Source organism: Mixophyes fleayi, chromosome 1 (assembly GCF_038048845.1).
Source record: "Mixophyes fleayi isolate aMixFle1 chromosome 1, aMixFle1.hap1, whole genome shotgun sequence".
NCBI lineage: Eukaryota > Metazoa > Chordata > Amphibia > Anura > Limnodynastidae > Mixophyes > Mixophyes fleayi.
The window spans coordinates 174,144,733-174,162,287 of NC_134402.1; the positions used below are offsets into that span (position 1 = coordinate 174,144,733).

The 17,555-nt window shown below is 39.3% G+C and overlaps 1 protein-coding gene across 1 annotated transcript in view; it reads right to left on the bottom strand.

Annotated features, from left to right (window-relative positions):
- LIN54 (lin-54 DREAM MuvB core complex component) overlaps window positions 1-17,555 on the bottom strand; it is a 42,603-nt gene that overhangs the window by 14,891 nt on the left and 10,157 nt on the right. Inside the window, exons 5-7 of the mRNA XM_075204244.1 lie at window positions 10,550-10,699; window positions 5,519-5,732; window positions 4,256-4,329 (exon numbers count right to left, since the gene is read on the bottom strand). Of these exons, the coding sequence (XP_075060345.1) occupies window positions 4,256-4,329; window positions 5,519-5,732; window positions 10,550-10,699 (438 nt within the window). The remainder of the gene's footprint in view (window positions 1-4,255; window positions 4,330-5,518; window positions 5,733-10,549; window positions 10,700-17,555) is intronic.

Sequence of the window (17,555 nt, forward strand, 5' to 3'; positions counted from 1 at the left end):
AAATGTGTAACAGAAGTGACGTCAAACACTTTCCTCATGCTTTGTTTGAAGCTTTCAGGCCCACTTACAGTTAAGTGTCAGAATGTATAATAATCTTAAAATGTACTTGAGAAGTGCTCCTAATGGGTCACCAATTCAGATCACTGGCATTTCATGCACTGTGGTAGAGGAATTACCAGCATAGAGCACCAGTTGTAGCAGAGGTGAAGTGGAATAATGGAGGACTTGAGTAAGAGAGGAAAAGTTTGGTGCTCTTGTCCCCACTTCATTATTATCCCCAGGTATTCTGCGAGTTCCCAATATATATATATTGTGGTATACTGTGCTCCCCTCCCGCCTCTTACGGTCATCTCTGGTTCTCATGCCAGAAACTGAGCTGTCCCAGAAGATCCGCTTGTTGCTAGAAGACTAAAAAAAAATGATGACATTAATGCGGGGAATACGGTGCTAACCAACTGAACCAAGATTTTCATCTCTACAACAACTGATCAGAAATCATGAATGAAATTGGGGTAATTGAAAGTATCAACAAGTGCTGCACAAGCGCAGAGTTAAATCGATCTACTAACTCTGAAAAGAGCAGAGAGCATTCATTTAGTAGGATCTGCCAATAAATTGAACAGTATTATTGACAAAATGCTTTCCAGTCTGCCAGTTACTCACTGCATACTTGTTATTGGCAGGTTCAGGTAAATAATGGCAGCAGTGATACGTCCTACTTCTAATTAATCACAGTACATCAAACTCTCCTCATGAGCGTTGTGAGACTAGGTAATTACTATATCACCTATCAATTCCCCACACAAACCAAGAAGAGAGACATAAGCTGCAATTTAACCCCAATCTGTGGATTGGGTTTAAATAGTTACGTTTATAGATCATGATAATTTTTAAACTTATTAAATCACGGGTGGGTACATCCTTTTTTTAAATAAATAAAATAGGATTTTTATGCTTACGTAAAATCAGTTTCTCTTAGTCCATTGGGGGACACCGGGGACATTGGGGTAGGGTAGGGAAAGGGCAATCTGGCACTTTAAAATTTCAGTATACTAAGTGTAACAGGATGGACCGCCTATGCTACCATGTCTGTTGTTGCTGGGAATAGGCTGGGCTTACTTTGCCACCGTCCCCTTTTGTTATTGCGAATACGCCCCTCCTGTCGCAGAAGGAGGAGCCTGCTGCCGCCACTGGACTCCTTTATGGCATCCAGAACCACGTTCCTTCTGGGTAACTGTCGCAGTACACCTGACCGCTTACTATGGATAAGGGTGCTGTGGATGGATCCCCCCTGGCCTATCACACTGGCCAGAACTGCTGGGTAGCGGGCAGAATGGTGGTACTAGGAGCAGAGTCCAAACTTCAGAACAGCCGGAGGACGGATTAGATTTAGGGTCTAATCTGTAGGGCACAGGAATACAGCAAGATTGAGGAAGTTGTCAAGCAGGGTCTTGAAGCAGAATAATGTTTTTTTTAGCTCAAGTGTCCTGACAAGGACAGTTCCACTGATTAAAGGTATCAGTGGTAAGGTCAGATGGAGCGTCAGAATGATACATTTCAGTGTACAAGGACTGTCTTTTTATACAATTTTAGAGACTAGTCTTGGCAGAGGGTAAACCAGCCCCCTGATCAGAGAAGGCTCCGCACAGACTGCAATATTTCATTCAAACATTACCATCAGGATGTACTCTAATGCTGCATCTGACACAATTTAACTTCCACATCAAACTGATTTCCTCAGATTTCTATCAGATCTCAGGATGTTCTTAGATTTTAAATACAATTTATACTTAACACAACTTACATTTATCTGTGATCTTACATCACGTGATGTTTACAATATTCAGACAAGTTCTAACACTCTTAACAAAAGCCACTCAGGAACTCACAGTAACAACCTCCTGTGGTGTGTTCAAGTGTTGGTCACTCACATTAAATAGACTTAATTAGCCTTAATGAGGACATCTTCTAGAAACTACACACACACACACTTCCTCAAATAAATGCTTATCAGAAATCAAACATATACCTCAGACATGTGTATTTCCTCTAGCAAAGTTAAAACAAACGAGTTTCTTCCCTGGTCTCAGAAATAAAATATTTCCCTTACCAGAATATACACAATATCAAAAATAAGTGCATTTGCAATTATATAAATAATATTTCCTTTAAATGACTTCATACCATATGTTACTTATAAGTGATCCAGTCACACTAAGCCCTAGCTCCTCCCTCTTTATATCCCACTTCCTGTTTAGCCAGTTTATGTTTGTTTAACCAAGCCCACAGAAAGTGGAGCAAGAAAGCAGGAACAGAGAAAAAAACCCCAAAACATTCTCTCAAAAACAAGACATGTCAAACAGTAGGAGAAACCAGAGCTTTAAGGGTGGGCACCCGGTGTAAAACCGAGTAAGTGTGTACAGAAGGCCACGTGGCCGCCCGACACAGCAGTTCACTCGAGGCACCATGGCAGGCCACCCAGGAAGCACTCACAGACCTTGTAGAGTGCGGCCAAAGATTATCTGAAACAGTTTGCCCAGTCCCACTATAAGCCTGACAGATTACAGCCGTAATCAATCTTGCAATAGTCACCTAAAAAGTTGGTCAGCCGCTCTTGTGTGCATCATAGAGAATCAAAATATCCTCAGTTCTGCGCACATCCTGAGTCCTACGCACATAAATGCCCAGGGCTCGGACGACATTGAGAGAACAAATAGAAGCTTTATCCTCCGAAGACCTAGACGAAGTCAGGGCAGGAATGACAAGGTCTTGATTTAAATGAAATCTAGACACCATTTTAGGGAGACTAGAAGGCTTGGCTCAAAAAAAAAAGTCCTGTCCTGATTGGAAACAAGAATAGGAGACTTGCAACATAAAACAGCAAGCTCTGAAACTCTTCTTGCCGTAGATATGGCCAAAAGGAAGACCCTCTTCCAGGTCAGAAATTTGATTTCCACCGTATTCATGGGTTCAAAAGGTGGATGCTGTAAAACACTCAACACCACATTTAAATCCCATGGTGCCACTGGACAAACATATGGAGGATGCACATGGAGCACACCCTCAATGAAAGTGTGCATGACAGCGAGTGTCCTCTGAAAGAAGACCGAAAGAGCCAATACCTAACCTTTAAGAGAACTAAGGCGCAGACCTGCGTCCAGCCCATCCTGCAAGAACATAAGTAATCTGGATAAACAAAAAGAGGTAGGATACTCCTTTTCATACCAGGCAATATATGTCCTCCAGACTAAATGATAAATTTTTGCTGAACCCGGTATACGAGCCTGAAACAAGGTTTGCACCACATGTTGGGAAAAACCTTTAGCTTGCAGGATCATGGCTTCAACAGCCACGCTCCAAAGCACATCATGTTGTTTCATTTCATTTGATTTTTAAGCCAGACTAAAAATGTTGTTCAACAATGGAGCAATATCATTCCAATCCTGCAGTGTGTATGAACTCATGACCAGCAGTGTCCATAGATCCCTATGGAATGTGCAGTCACAATCTTTTCAGCCGATGGTTATGACAAATGAAGATCACAGATCTGAAGGTAAATCTTGCAAAAATGTGTATAGCATGTACACATTAATAGTCATGATGGGGATTTTTTTTGTTTATTTCTGTCAATGGTAAAATCGTTAAAGATGTCACATCGGGAGAAATTTTCTGTAGTGTGTACCCAGCCCAAATAAGGCATGACCCACACATATGTTCAATACATTGCTTCTAATAAACAAACTTGGGAAACCGTTGTAAAACAACTGCTAAACAGATACATTTAAAAATACTTTAAAAAAAATAAAATTAAAAAAAATGCTCATTTGTTATCAATGACATTACAAACCTGGATTCTGATACACAAGGCAAACACTGCAGAAAAAAAAGTAACTAATATTTGTATTACTAATCGTGGGAAACACCATTTGCACACATTTTTATGTTAAAGGTAAACAATTCACACAATTCTAGAAAAGTGACCCATCAGCAGTTTCTCTTAAGGTGAACTAATATATACCACCGTACCTGTGTCCTGCCATTGCTATAGGAAAAAAAATTATTTAAACCTGAATGTAATTGTGCATTATCTTTAAGTCTTTAAGTAATATTTAATGTCAATGACAAAGAACAATATTTACTTTTTTTCAGTGCAGTAGAAGACGCACAAGCTTTTTTTGCTGTTTTAGAACTCTGTTAACACAAAAAACAATTAAACAACTAAAAACAGCTAACAATTGATGACATTTAGACTCACTTGTTTGACAGCCGTTGCTGGAATAATGGGAACAGACATCCGTACTTGAGTTGCATTAACCACCATTGGTTTTGCTGAAAAATTGATACAAGAGTGAAAGTATTCCTAGTTATTACTATACACAGATCATTTATTACTATACACAGATCATCACATTGAAACCACAATACAATGCAAAATGCACCACGATAATGTATTTACATAAAAACAAAAATAAGGTGTTTTATAAAATCGCTTATTTGACTGTAGGTCAAATTATATTTTTAAGACAGCATTTGTAATTCAGTTTACAACAACTTGCTATATTTTTAAACTCTTGGGTATATAAAATTGAGCAATTTGGCACTGAATGATGGAAACATTATCATTGGGGAGCTCTGGATATCTAGAAAGTATGGCATCTAGTGGCCATCACTAAAGAGGGCGCAGAGCGTGAGGATGCAGAGAGGGCGCAGAGTGTGGAGATGATGCAGGGGCACAGAGTGAGTTAGCTGTAAATTATTCTTTGACAGAAATATAATTGAAAAAAAAAAATATATAAAAATATTATTTTCCCTTGGATTTATGTGTATTTTTGCATACAAATAAATAAGTATTTCTGTCCTGACCTAAATACTTATTAAGTTTTTTGACCCAGCGACTTATAAAATGGGACTGCTCAGTAATTATTTTGGAGGGGTGCCTTGAAAAAATTATGGAGACTCTAAGGGTGCTGCAAACTGCAAAAATTTGGGAACCACTGGCTTAAAGTATCACTGGTCTGCTACTAAATGTATTTACAACGTATACAATGTATTTAAAGGATATTCGCAAAAAAACAAACGGAAAAATAAAAATAAAAAAATACACACAAGCCCCCTCCCCCCCAATAACAATGAGGTAGGCATCTATTCAGATAATCCTGACAACTCTGAATACTTAGGGTATGTAGAAGCTTCATGCAGATTGATAAAATGGCATGAAAAAGGGAAAACTGTGCAATAAAATCTGGGATCAGCAAGTGATGTCATCCAAATTCAACAGTAAAATAGGATTCAAGAATACTGGGGCTGAAATAATTTTTCAAGACAAATTCCTTGCACACTTCTCAATAGCAAATGTTACAATCCACTTTATGCCGGTCAACATGTCCGACAGAAATCAATGAACCAGCTGTCATTTTCTTAAGAGCAAGAAAAACTGCATACCAATTGAGGTATATACCAGAAGGGGAATAACAATATCCTAGCATTCAAGACACATGCTTGTTGCAGAATAGCATACCTTGCTGGAGAGGTTGTGTGCTGGTGCTGGGGTTGTGACAAGAGGGTGTAGCGCTGCTTGCCGTGGAAGCAGTCACGAGCCGGACGTAATGAAATTTGCTTCCAGGCACCTGGATCTGCTGCACATTTGGAGCGGCTGCAAGGGGTATGATGGTTTTGAACTGAGGTGTGTTGACACCGCTCACTGTTATAGTTTGAACCCCTGGCTTTACAGACTGAAAAAATAAAATAAAAACCAAAAGTAATTAAAAAAAATAATAAAAAAATATATAATGTAAAACAAAAACAGTGAATCCTATTCAGTGTGTCAAGGTACATTTTCCAGAACAGAATAGACTGAATGCATCAAAATTAGTAATGTTGTAGACTTGTTGTCATAACATCAAAAAGGTTGGAAGACTATGTAAAACAACATGTGCATCACTTTTATTACAAGATGCAACATACTTACTTGCTTTGCTATAGTGTGATCCACTCATATCCACTAAAAACAGGTTTTAGTGGGCAAAACATCATCCACTAAAAATATTGGACTAACAATCCAATCAACTTACTTGCAGACCATTATTTACTCTTATTAGCAAATAAAGAATCTGTATGTATAAGCAAGGACTCTGGTATTTACACAGAATCACATTGCATTATACAAGATTTTGACAATCAGGAGGATAAAGCAACTACTGCATTCTATTGTCAGTGCAATTGAGGAAATCATTAAACCAAGTGTAATCCATAAAGACTAAATATTTTAACATTTTCCAGACTGTACTGTTTATCTATATTAATACACCAGAAAAGTCTCAAGGAGACAGGCCTATCACAATTTATCAGCATGATAACATTAGCATTAAGGCCCCTGTCTGGAGAGAAATAGAGATTGAAAGGTCTGAAGTAATCACCACCTCCAAACTGTTGTATCAAAGGAACAAAAAACCCAAATAAAGTATCCTCAATATTTCATCATCATCATTTATTTATAGAGCGCCAGCAAATTCCATAACGCTTTATTTATAACATTCCTTTAGTAATATTTTGGTCCATCTAACTGGAGGGAGTTACTGGACCTCATGCAGATACCTCATCCTAACTAGATATGATAGATGGAGGAATGCTGCCTGCGATCTCTTCCCATTTTTTTTGTTCTTGTTGGAAAATTAAACATTATTTAACCTGGAATGGTGGATAATGAGCTCAACAAATTTAAAGCATCAGAGATAAGCCTTCCAATATTATCCCATCTATGGAGAGAATCCAGGTGTAAAGTCTGAATCAAGAGTCCCCGAGTACTTAAAAATGAGTCTGTCAACTGTTTGATATTCATAACAATGGGCTTATTCAAATCCTAGAAAGAATCTTGTATAGATAAAGTATTTGGGTCCTTTAGAGCCTCAAGACAGAGGATCATAATTTTTTTTTAAAAAGTGCAAAAGCGTAGCAGTAAGCCATCAAGGGGTGTAGAGTAAACAAGTCATAACTACCAGATAGTACCACAACATTTCTCAATCTTTTGGGGTGGCTTCTATAGGCTCTAAAATCTATACATTACCAAAAAAAATTGACAAACTCTTCAAATGAGCCAATCATTGTCCAGAGGAAATTTCAGGGTTACCATGATGAGGGCTGTAAAATCCAGCAATAAAATTGGGAGGTAGAGTCATCTCTGGTTAGTGAAATGCCCCTTTGGTAGCTGTCTACAAAAGGCACATCTGCTCACTGAAACACACTAAAGAAACCCCAGCAGTGGGAATTGGGCATCTAAAATATGAGCGCCCTTCTATGGTCATCTTAACAAGAGCAGTAAAATATACTGTGTGTCTAATAAAAGAGGCTTTTTTTTGTTTGTTTTCCAGCTTCACATGTCAAATCTGAAATCAAATCAACCAGTTGTCTTTCAAGTTCCATTTGGGCAAGCTTGAGGACTAATGCTTCCCTCTCAATCTTAACAAATGAGCACAAAAATGTGAATATCAGCCAGACCATTCACTACATCAGCATCTGTGAGAGACTAACCATGTTTTGTTGGAAATCTCCTTGCAGATGTCATAAAGCTTTTGGCCACACTTTTAGAAGAGTAAATTCTAAAAGTAAAATTGGCAATGCAGAATGCAACATCTATTTTGCATATAATGTTATGTTAAAGCAACAGAGACAGCTGCTTCCATCTCTACTTCAGTGGGCCTAAAAATCAGACTCCGTGTCAGCCCTAGTGAGGGAAAACTGATCAAAACTTGGGCCAAAGCAAAATTAAAGTCTAATATTTTAATTGCATTGTGGATTGAACCATCCAAATCAATGATCATACAAACTAGTGTTAAAAGTTTGTAATAAAATAGTTTAACAGCAGTTTTGACTCTTCTTTGACAGATTTGTAATGTTTATTAAAGTGTGAAAAGCACAAACAAAAGTTGATAAGCTCTCAAGGAAATGGCAACTCTTTCTAGCAGCTCAACAATGAGAATACTAGGCTGCTGTAGGTGGTCCTCAAGAATATCTGTTTCTTTTGCATGTCATCCACTGAAGAAGTCTTGGACCAGAGTATATATTCAACAACACTGCATCAATTTGACCAGCAAGCACACCAACATTCTATAATAGCATTGAACAGATTAGTAATAGATGGTGAAAAATTGTCACAATTTGCTTGTGTCCAGAGGAAGATTATTGACAAAGAATAATAGTTGAGACAAATAAGGCAAGATTTACTTTAAAATAGCACATCAAAAAAAGCAAATGGCCATGGTTAATTATAGGAGCCAATGTTAACATAGAATACAGAAAATGAAAGCAACCATAAGTGGCTACCATAATATACTTTATAACTGTATACATATAGAGCAGACACATCACTGGTAGAATACTATAAGAATGCGTTGTGCATAGTCAATATAGCCTTATTCAGATATCCACTTAAAAAAGCAATAGGAGAGAACAATAATAATGAAAATGTTAACAGTAATATACACACACACATATAAATCTACAAGAAAATAACTGAGGCTGTCTACTACATTCCATCTGGGTTCAGTAGATCGTAGCATCATAATAAAAAAAAAAAAGGGGGGGGGGAATTTGGAAAGTGGCTGTTAGAGAATGGCTGTTACAATAGCAGCTGTGCACGTAATATACTTTGTTAGCACAATGATATCAGACCACAATAAATGTTATGGAGACAAAGACTGTTCAAAAAGTCCTGAAAGTACTTGTGCTTCAGAATTTTAAGGAAGACCCCAAAAATAGATGGAGGTCTTCTGCAGAGGAGCCTCTGTCTCCACAATATCTAGCCTTCACTACTCTACATCAAGGCTGCACATGTAGTAAAGAGGACCAAGCACTCTATGACAAATGTCCTTTAACAATGTCAGTTATTTGGCTGCTCCTATGCTGCACTGCATGAATATGCCAGTGCCAAAAGGAAGCCACAAATTAGGGCCCTCCCAAGATTCGCACAGCAGATAAGATGGATTTGGCACCTGGACATTTAAGGGCTCTTGCAGATTTAAACGTAAGCAAAAAATATGCAAATTTGTACTGCACATGCCCAGAAAAATAAAATAAAAATGTATGCCTATATCCATACATATACGTCTCCTTAAGCTTGGAGAAGCTGAAAGATGGAGGGAGGTTGGTGCTCAATCACCATCCAAGTACAATAAGGGCATGTTGTAATTGTGAGAGGCAGAAGAACTGGATGGATACGCATATACGCTTGTTAGTGGCCATATCACGTACGGGTGCAGGTACAAATACAAACTGATGATGGAGGTTGCCAGCACTAGCTAGCAGCTTTTTATTGTCGGACTCCAGATTCACCTTAAACTTTCTTCATTGATCGAGCCTATATTATAAGATTTTCTTTTTTGCTACTTTGATTCGTACACGAGAAGGAAGATTACCGGTGTTCTTCCCAGACAGTTTTGTCAGCCCGGTGTATTAAGAAGTAGTAGGGTAGGGTAGGGGCAGTTCTAATACTTTGCAATGATAATGAAAAATGTTGGAGGTTATTGCCCATACTTGCCAGGACTGGTCAGACTGCTGGTCAGTGGTCTAACACACACTGCTGGCTTTAGTGCTCACATAGTGCCTGTTAGATGAATGAATGGGTTATTCTATTATAATAGGACTCTGTTGTGCTCCAAGAGCCAAGTGGTAAGTAATAGCAGCCAAGTGGAGCACCTGGGTAATAGGTGCTGGGAAGAACACAGATTACACTTTGTGTACTTTAGAGAAGAAGTTTTTTATTGAAAAGCAAACCAAATAGCAAATGTGTTTTTTGCTACCAAAACAAAAGTTAAAAACGTTTCTTGTGCTTATGACCTGGTTGGGTGCAAGTGGATCTTTGTGTATGTACACAGAAACCTGGCAATATGCTACTGATGCAGAGCTGAAGGCATTTCAAAATGCCTCTGACTCCACATATGGGTGTAAATACACTATTTTAACATGATTCATTTTAGAGCTTATGTGTGTCCAACTCGTGAGCCTTATAAATTGAAACCAGACATCAGAGACTATAAAGAAGGTTACCAGAGCTTTCTCTACATATTTACTACTGCAGTGCCTCCCAGAGTGAAATAAACACTACGAGAAGGACATCATAAACAGGATTCTATCCAGGATTATTAGATGCCTACACAGGAGAATTTTAAAAAGGTGAAAATTAAAGAAAAAAAAATTAGTATGCATAGACTTGAATATTTCGTTTTCAGCATTTACAGATCTTAAAGGGAGAATCACCGCTAATGTCAAAATTAAGGCATTTAAGACAAAGTTATATTGCACGTCTTCCATACGATTTTCCAATATACCCCGAAATGCCAAATAAAAGTAAATTTGCTTCTCTGATGCTTATAAAACAAAACAGTATATTGATTATGCATACAGCATAAGATATATAATTTAACAAGGCCAGAAGTAAAGCAAATAAACTCAACAAGTTTTATGTACAGCTTGAGAGTATTAATTTAAACTATTCCAGTGAGTACATAACTAAAACATATACAAGTTTACAAGCAGAAAGATCAAAGTGAGCTACCTGAACAGCCGTTGTGATTGCCTTGGCAGGAGAGGAGGAACTTGATGACTGCACAGTCAGAAGCTGCTGTCCAAGGGCTACGCTTATGGGAACTCCAACTGTTTTCTGAGGAGAGTTGACAGGCTGAGACCCAACAGACACCACTGTGACCTGAGATGCATAAAGATTGTTACTTTGAATTGAATAAATTTATTTTTAAAATAATAAATTACATAGAAATACATTAAATCTGCATAATTACCTAATCAAATAATACTAGCAAGCCTTTTAAGGGACTACCACGACTAAAATGTATGTGGAGGGGTTGTGAGTGGGGGAACCAATTAGAAGTTGCAACTCTCCCTCCCCTCCCTCCTTGTGCTGGTTTTTAAAACCACCTAATACAGCTGCTTTAAGGTTGATCCGTCACTATAAATTAACATGTTCCAACTGAGGATTTTATCAAAATAGGAATTTACTTGCCAATATTTTTTTTTCCAAAGTTCATGAAGGACAGAGACCCAACTGATGGGTTTAAGGAACCCCCATGGGAAGCAGGGTATGAACACTAAAAGGAATGCTGCCTCATTGACATCTTCTATTGCAACTGAATCATTAGATTACATCTAGCATTATTGACAGAATGTAAGCATCCATCTCATAGAATAGGAAATTACAAGTATGTCAAGTACAATTAGTCATAAAATGAGTCTATAGCGATACTTCTGAATTGAACATTAATGTCTGTCCTGGTTTTAATGGAGATAGCCTTTCTTCATGACTTTTCATGTTCATCTCCCTTTCTTGTTATTCATTAAAAATAGGATGATTTTATGGAACTGTGTCTTTTCCTCTTTACTCAACCAGTACATTTTCTGTCAGGCGTAGTTTGATATTTGGCAGGCTCGCATACTAGTGGAAAAATGGACAAGCAATGGACTGTTACTATTTAAACACTAGTAAAAAATTGTAAGTGCAACTTTCTGTCTATTGAAGTGACAAATTTAAAATGTACAGTTTGAAACTCCCATCCAGTTTGCAATGCAGGCACGGACAACTCTAGTAAACAATACAGTACAAGTAGTATGTTTGCACAAATACCTGTATTAACAATATAATATATAATATATTTTTCCCATACTCAAAATTGAAGGATATTTAGCCACTTAATTATGGTTATATTTTTGGCCCTTTGTTGCTAGACCATTTTTGTGTTTTGGAGATGCATTCTTTTCACTGGGAATAGTTTTTCTAGGTTTTAGGCTATGTAACCAAATGTTAAACTTTTTTTTTCTCCCACGACAGGTGGTTCTTTTTCTTGGTATTTTATGGGAATGAAATATATTTATTTTATATAAAAGGAAAAAACAAACAAATAAAAAGTGGGGAGACGGAAATATTTTTTTGTACATTTGGTAAATCGCAAATATTCTGTGTACTGTAATTTTTATGAGATTGCGCAAACTAGGTAACTTTCACAGAATGGTTGAGATAATATTGGTGGGCTGGGAAGGGATCTGGGGTGAAAGCCTGTATCACATAAGTCTTTTTTCTTGCTTTGTTTAGCCCTTTATATTTTGACATGCCAGCTAGCAATAGATCACCAGGATTAGTGTACTCTTAATGACGAGATGCAGTGAGAGTTGGATTAGTTCTCCCATAACCTGTCATGGTTCCTTGATGTCAACAAAATGAGTGACCAGATATCAGTAGCAACTGCAACCTGCTTCAGGTTACATAGCATTCAATAACAATGCTTTGTAATAAGTGACTTGGTGTTCAGGAACTGAATTAAGTGGCTCCTGGGCACAGCAATGCAAAACTTGCTTCCAGTCACCATCATTGGTAGGAGTGGTTTATAGATGTATCTTTACGTCTCAACCACCTGCTGTATACAAACAGAATGGGTTCATTAAGTATTCATAAAAATGCAACTTATCAATTCTCTAGGAAGCAGTTACATCCCTTAGACCAGGGATTCAAAAATCCAGTTCTCAGGAATTCCCTAGGGTCATTCCACATCAAATAAACACATGGTTTCAAACTGACCTTTTCATATTGTAATGATATTTGGTATAATAAATGCTGCCATAAACCCCCCAAATCTTAGGCTGATACGTGCACTGGTTTTTAAGTTATACGCCTTTAAAATTGCATTTGTAGCTCACCTGAGCTAGAGAGTTGGGCAAGGTCTAATTTTAAAACTCTATTATGGCCTTTCATATGATATATAACACAGCAGTATGTTTCATTAAAAATGTTTTGAAAAACATCTCAAAAATTGTTCATATTGTTAATAAATCCCCAGTTTTATAATAGTCCAAAGTGAAAGCTCCTGTAGCAGATGATCCTGTTTGTTAAAATAATGAAAATGGACTTCCCCCACGACCCTCTGGGAAGCCCATAAGGCAGTAGTGCGGGGCCATCTTATTAGCATGGCCTCGCGCCGGAAGAAGTTGGCCATTTCCAAACGTGCGTCATTAACCATTCAACTCCAGACTCTGGAGAGACAGCATAAACTATCCCCAGGTGAGGAAGTACTGACCAAACTCCTAAAGGCGAGGTCTGATTTGAACCTCCTTCTCTCTGAATCCACTGCCGCGGCCCTCAAACGGCTGAAGCAGACGTTCTACGAAAAGGGAGATAAAGCAGATAGAATACTAGCTACCCGTCTGAGGGCTCAGAGATCTCAAAACAACGTCATGGCCCTAAAGTCTCCTTCAGGCTCACCCATATACCGTCCCGATCAAATAGGGCGTGAGTTCCAAAAATTTTATTCCTCACTGTATAACTTGGATGCACTAAATCCCGGGAGTGCTCCCCCTGCGGACACTATAGCAGCCTTTTTGAGGCAAGCAAATCTCCCTACCCTTTCTAGTAACCTATCTCAACAACTAAATAAGGAGATCACGTCAGAAGAGATACTAGCAGTCATCAAGGCCCAAAAAACCTCTAAGGCCCCGGGGCCTGATGGCTTCTCCGCAGCCTATTACAAAAGATTTTCCCAGACCCTGGTTCCCCACCTCCACACCTTGTTCAACGCTGTCTTACATGGAGATCCCTTTCCTAAATCGATGTTAGAGGCGCGTATTGTAGTCATTCATAAGGAGGGGAAGGACCCCAGCGACTGTGCAAGCTATCGTCCCATCTCCCTCCTTAATGTTGACATTAAGATTTATGCAAAGATCCTGGCCACCCGCTTGAACAGAGTCCTTCCGGGTCTGGTCCACTATGATCAGGTGGGGTTTATCCCGGGTCGCCAGGCTAGGGATAATACTCGTCGCGCAATAGACCTGGTTCAAATCATTAATCAAAGACGTCTCCCGGCCATTATGCTCTCACTGGATGCCGAGAAGGCGTTCGATCGAATTTCTTGGGATTTTATGACCCTAGCTCTGAGGGCGTACGGCTTCTCGGCTGAATTTCTGACTGGGGTATCTGCCCTATATAACTCCCCCTCAGCTAGGGTCTTGGTTAACGGATCTTTATCTAACCCTCTCTCGCTCTCCAACGGGACGAGACAGGGTTGCCCCCTATCGCCCTTAATCTTTGCACTAGTGATAGAACCCTTGGCCGCAATGATCAGACAGTCGACGTCGATCTCAGGTGTGACAGTGGGGCCGCGGGAATTTAAGGTCTCTCTCTTCGCGGACGACATACTTCTCTCTCTGACGAATCCTCAGGAGTCTCTACCCGCCTTATACAAACTTATAGATGAATATGGCCTGCTGTCTGGCTACAAAATCAATTTTGTTAAGTCAGAGGCCATGCTCCTTCATGCTCCCCCATCCCTTAGGACCAGTTTGCAGACTAACTTTGCACTACGCTGGCAGGCGAGTAAGATTAAATATCTTGGAGTTTATATCACCTCGACCTATGATAAATTATATCAGGAAAACTTTCCCCCCCTTCTGTCAAAAATCAAACAGGACTTGGAGACTTGGAAGAGCTATATCATATCGTGGTTGGGGAGGATTATCGCTATTAAGATGAACTTGGTCCCGAAACTTTTATATCTTTTTCAAACCCTTCCGGTGAGGGTTCCTGACTCCGTGTTTAGAGATTTGCATTCCTCTTTCCTAAAGTTTATATGGCGTGCCAAGCCCCCTAGAATCTCAATAGCAGTGCTTAAAAAGCCTAGGGCTCGGGGAGGCAGGGGCTTCCCAGACATTAAATTTTATTATTTGGCATCCCATCTGTCCCAGGTGGCGGTAAGTTATGCCCCTTACCAGTCTATAGCGTGGGTGGACCTGGAGACCCACTATGTGGGGGTCCCCTCTATGGCATCACTCTGGGGCTTGGCCAATATAGATAGGCCACCAGCGGCCTTCTCTCTCCAATCCCTTAAATTCTGCTTATCCCTCTGGGACTCATGTCGGGTTAAATATAAATTGTCCTCCCCTGTCTCACCTCTGACTCCTCTTTGGGGCAACCCACACTTCTCTCCCGGTAATTCAACACAGCAATTTAAATATTGGATGAGGGCAGGAATAAGGGTGGTTTCGGATCTGGTGGTCAATCAAAATTGGGCCTCTATGTCGGAACTTCACCACAGGTTTGAACCGTTTCGTCCGCTTTTTTTTGAGTACTTCCAGGTCCGACACTTTGCCATGTCTATGCCCCCCCAGGAGGTCCTCCGGGCTCCTACCTCCTTTGAATATGTGTGTCTACATTCCCCTCTCACTAAAGGGATGATCTCCCGGATCTATAATTGGCTCATAGACTACACTTTTGATACCCCAGGCAGACACGAGCGGGAATGGGAAAATGACCTGGGACCCCCTCCAGATGACTCATGCTGGGAGGAGATCAGGGAGGGGATTGCCAAGAGCTCGATCTGTACACAAATAAAGGAAACAGCCTACAAAGTGTATTATAGATGGTACTATACTCCTGATAGGCTGTCTCGAATGTTTCCTACGGCCACTCCGAGCTGCTGGCGGGAATGTGGCCAGAGAGGTACGATGCTACACATATGGTGGACCTGCCCTCGCATAGTTCCTTTCTGGAACATGGTCCTTACCCTCATAAACTCTGTGTCAGAACTACAGATAAATAAGGACCCCTGGTCATTCCTTCTCTCTCGCCCTATACCTGATGAGAGCGGACCTTCTAATAAGCTTATCTCCCATATCTTGGCAGCGGCTAAATCTCTAATTGCAAGACACTGGAAAGACCCTAGGGCTCCCTCTATGCAGGAGTTAAGGTCCCAAATAAGGCATGTCGCATGCATGGAGAGTATAACGTGCTACCTTCACAATAAATCAGACAATTTCGATAAAGTATGGGCCCCGTGGTATTTACTAGAAAGCCGTAGCTGCTTATCCAATACGGCTTCCACTTCTGCAGCTGGAATATAGCTCTTGGGCCGCCTCCGGATCTCCCGGGCAGGAGATGGTGCGCAGCTGGTGAGTACTAATTGTATGCCAGTTTCCTTTTTGGTAGTCTATATAAGTGTGTGGCTTAGCTTTTACTAGCAATGTCCCAAGTTTGCTTGCTTAGTTATTTGTTAGCTATATTGTTACTAAAACTTGTGCCTCCCTACCCCCCAACCTTTCTTTTTCTTTCCCCCTCCCCACAGATATAAAAATATAAAACATAGAGGAGACATTTTGAATATTAATGTTTTTATGTCAATCGTGTTGATTGTATCTTTTCCTGTTGTTTCCTCTTTAAATAAAGAGTTAAAAAAAAAAAAAAAAATAATGAAAATGGGAACTATCTAGGTTCATTACTTTTAATTTATCTCCTTAAAACAATTTCTTTGATGTATATTATGTATATTGACACTTATGTTAATACTGAAATACTTATAATATGTGAGACATAAAATTATCACAAATATTTTAAGAAATCTTACTACATATCACTATTATTTATCCAGTTTATATGAAGTTTCACGGGTGTTTATTAAAGAATCGCCACGAAATTTGGACTCCTAAGGTAACTCTTCCGAATCCAAAAATCCAAACCAAAATTACTTTATCATGTTTTGCATTACAGCAAAAACACGTTTTTCAAATAGAATTAAAAATGCTAGGTTCAATAGACATTAGGAACCCCATTTTTTCAGGGGTGTTTAAAAAAAGGTATACATTACTACCACAAAAAAAAATAAAAAATCAGCAGGGTACTCTGTTACCTTAGGGGTCCAAATTTTGTGGCGATTCCTTAATAAAAAACCCATGCTACAAATAAACTGAATAAAGAAGCCGCGATTAGTAAATTTTGTAATAAATTGAAAAATCAATATTTAATCAACTAATTGTCAGGCAGTCGAGATATTTGGCAAAAATAGTTGTTTTGACCTCCTCTCTTAAGTAATAAAAATTCTAACAAATCTGATATGGGTAGTGGATACCCCTGCTTGAACGGACATGGAATGACCCTGAAGTTAACGGATTCACCTTACACAGAACATCAACCATAGTAATCCATAAAACATCCGGCTTCCTTGGGTATGAAAAAGGTGATGATGGACCAGCTGGTTGGAAGAATGTCACTTTCACTTCAATGTTTTTATCTCTCTCCAGAATAAATGCGAGTCACCATTTGTTGTCATCTTGCCTCTTATTAGAAGTACAAGTAGCCTTTTTAAATGGGTTGAAAACAATAAAAGGTACTTTTCACTTTCCTCCATCCTTATTCTTCTTTACTCCTCTAAACCAATTTAAACACCAACCACTGCCCTAAACACTATAGCAGGCTTGGACTGGGATGCTGGGGAAATAATTCCTGAGACTCTGCTGAGGGTTGAGAGGAGCATGCGCTGAGCTCTGATTGGAGGATCCCATCACATGTTCCTCTGACCCATGGGGATCAGCAACAGCCTCATGGGTTGTGCCTTCTCTTCTCTAAAGATATAGAATAATAAAGGGGCGCAGTATCAAATGATAAATATCAATATACACTTAAACATAAATAAAAATAAAATTTATTATGTGACATTAAGTCATACTTATGCTTGTACACATCAAAACAAACTGACCAAACGCCCACCCGGGTGAGAGAAGAAATGACTAACAGT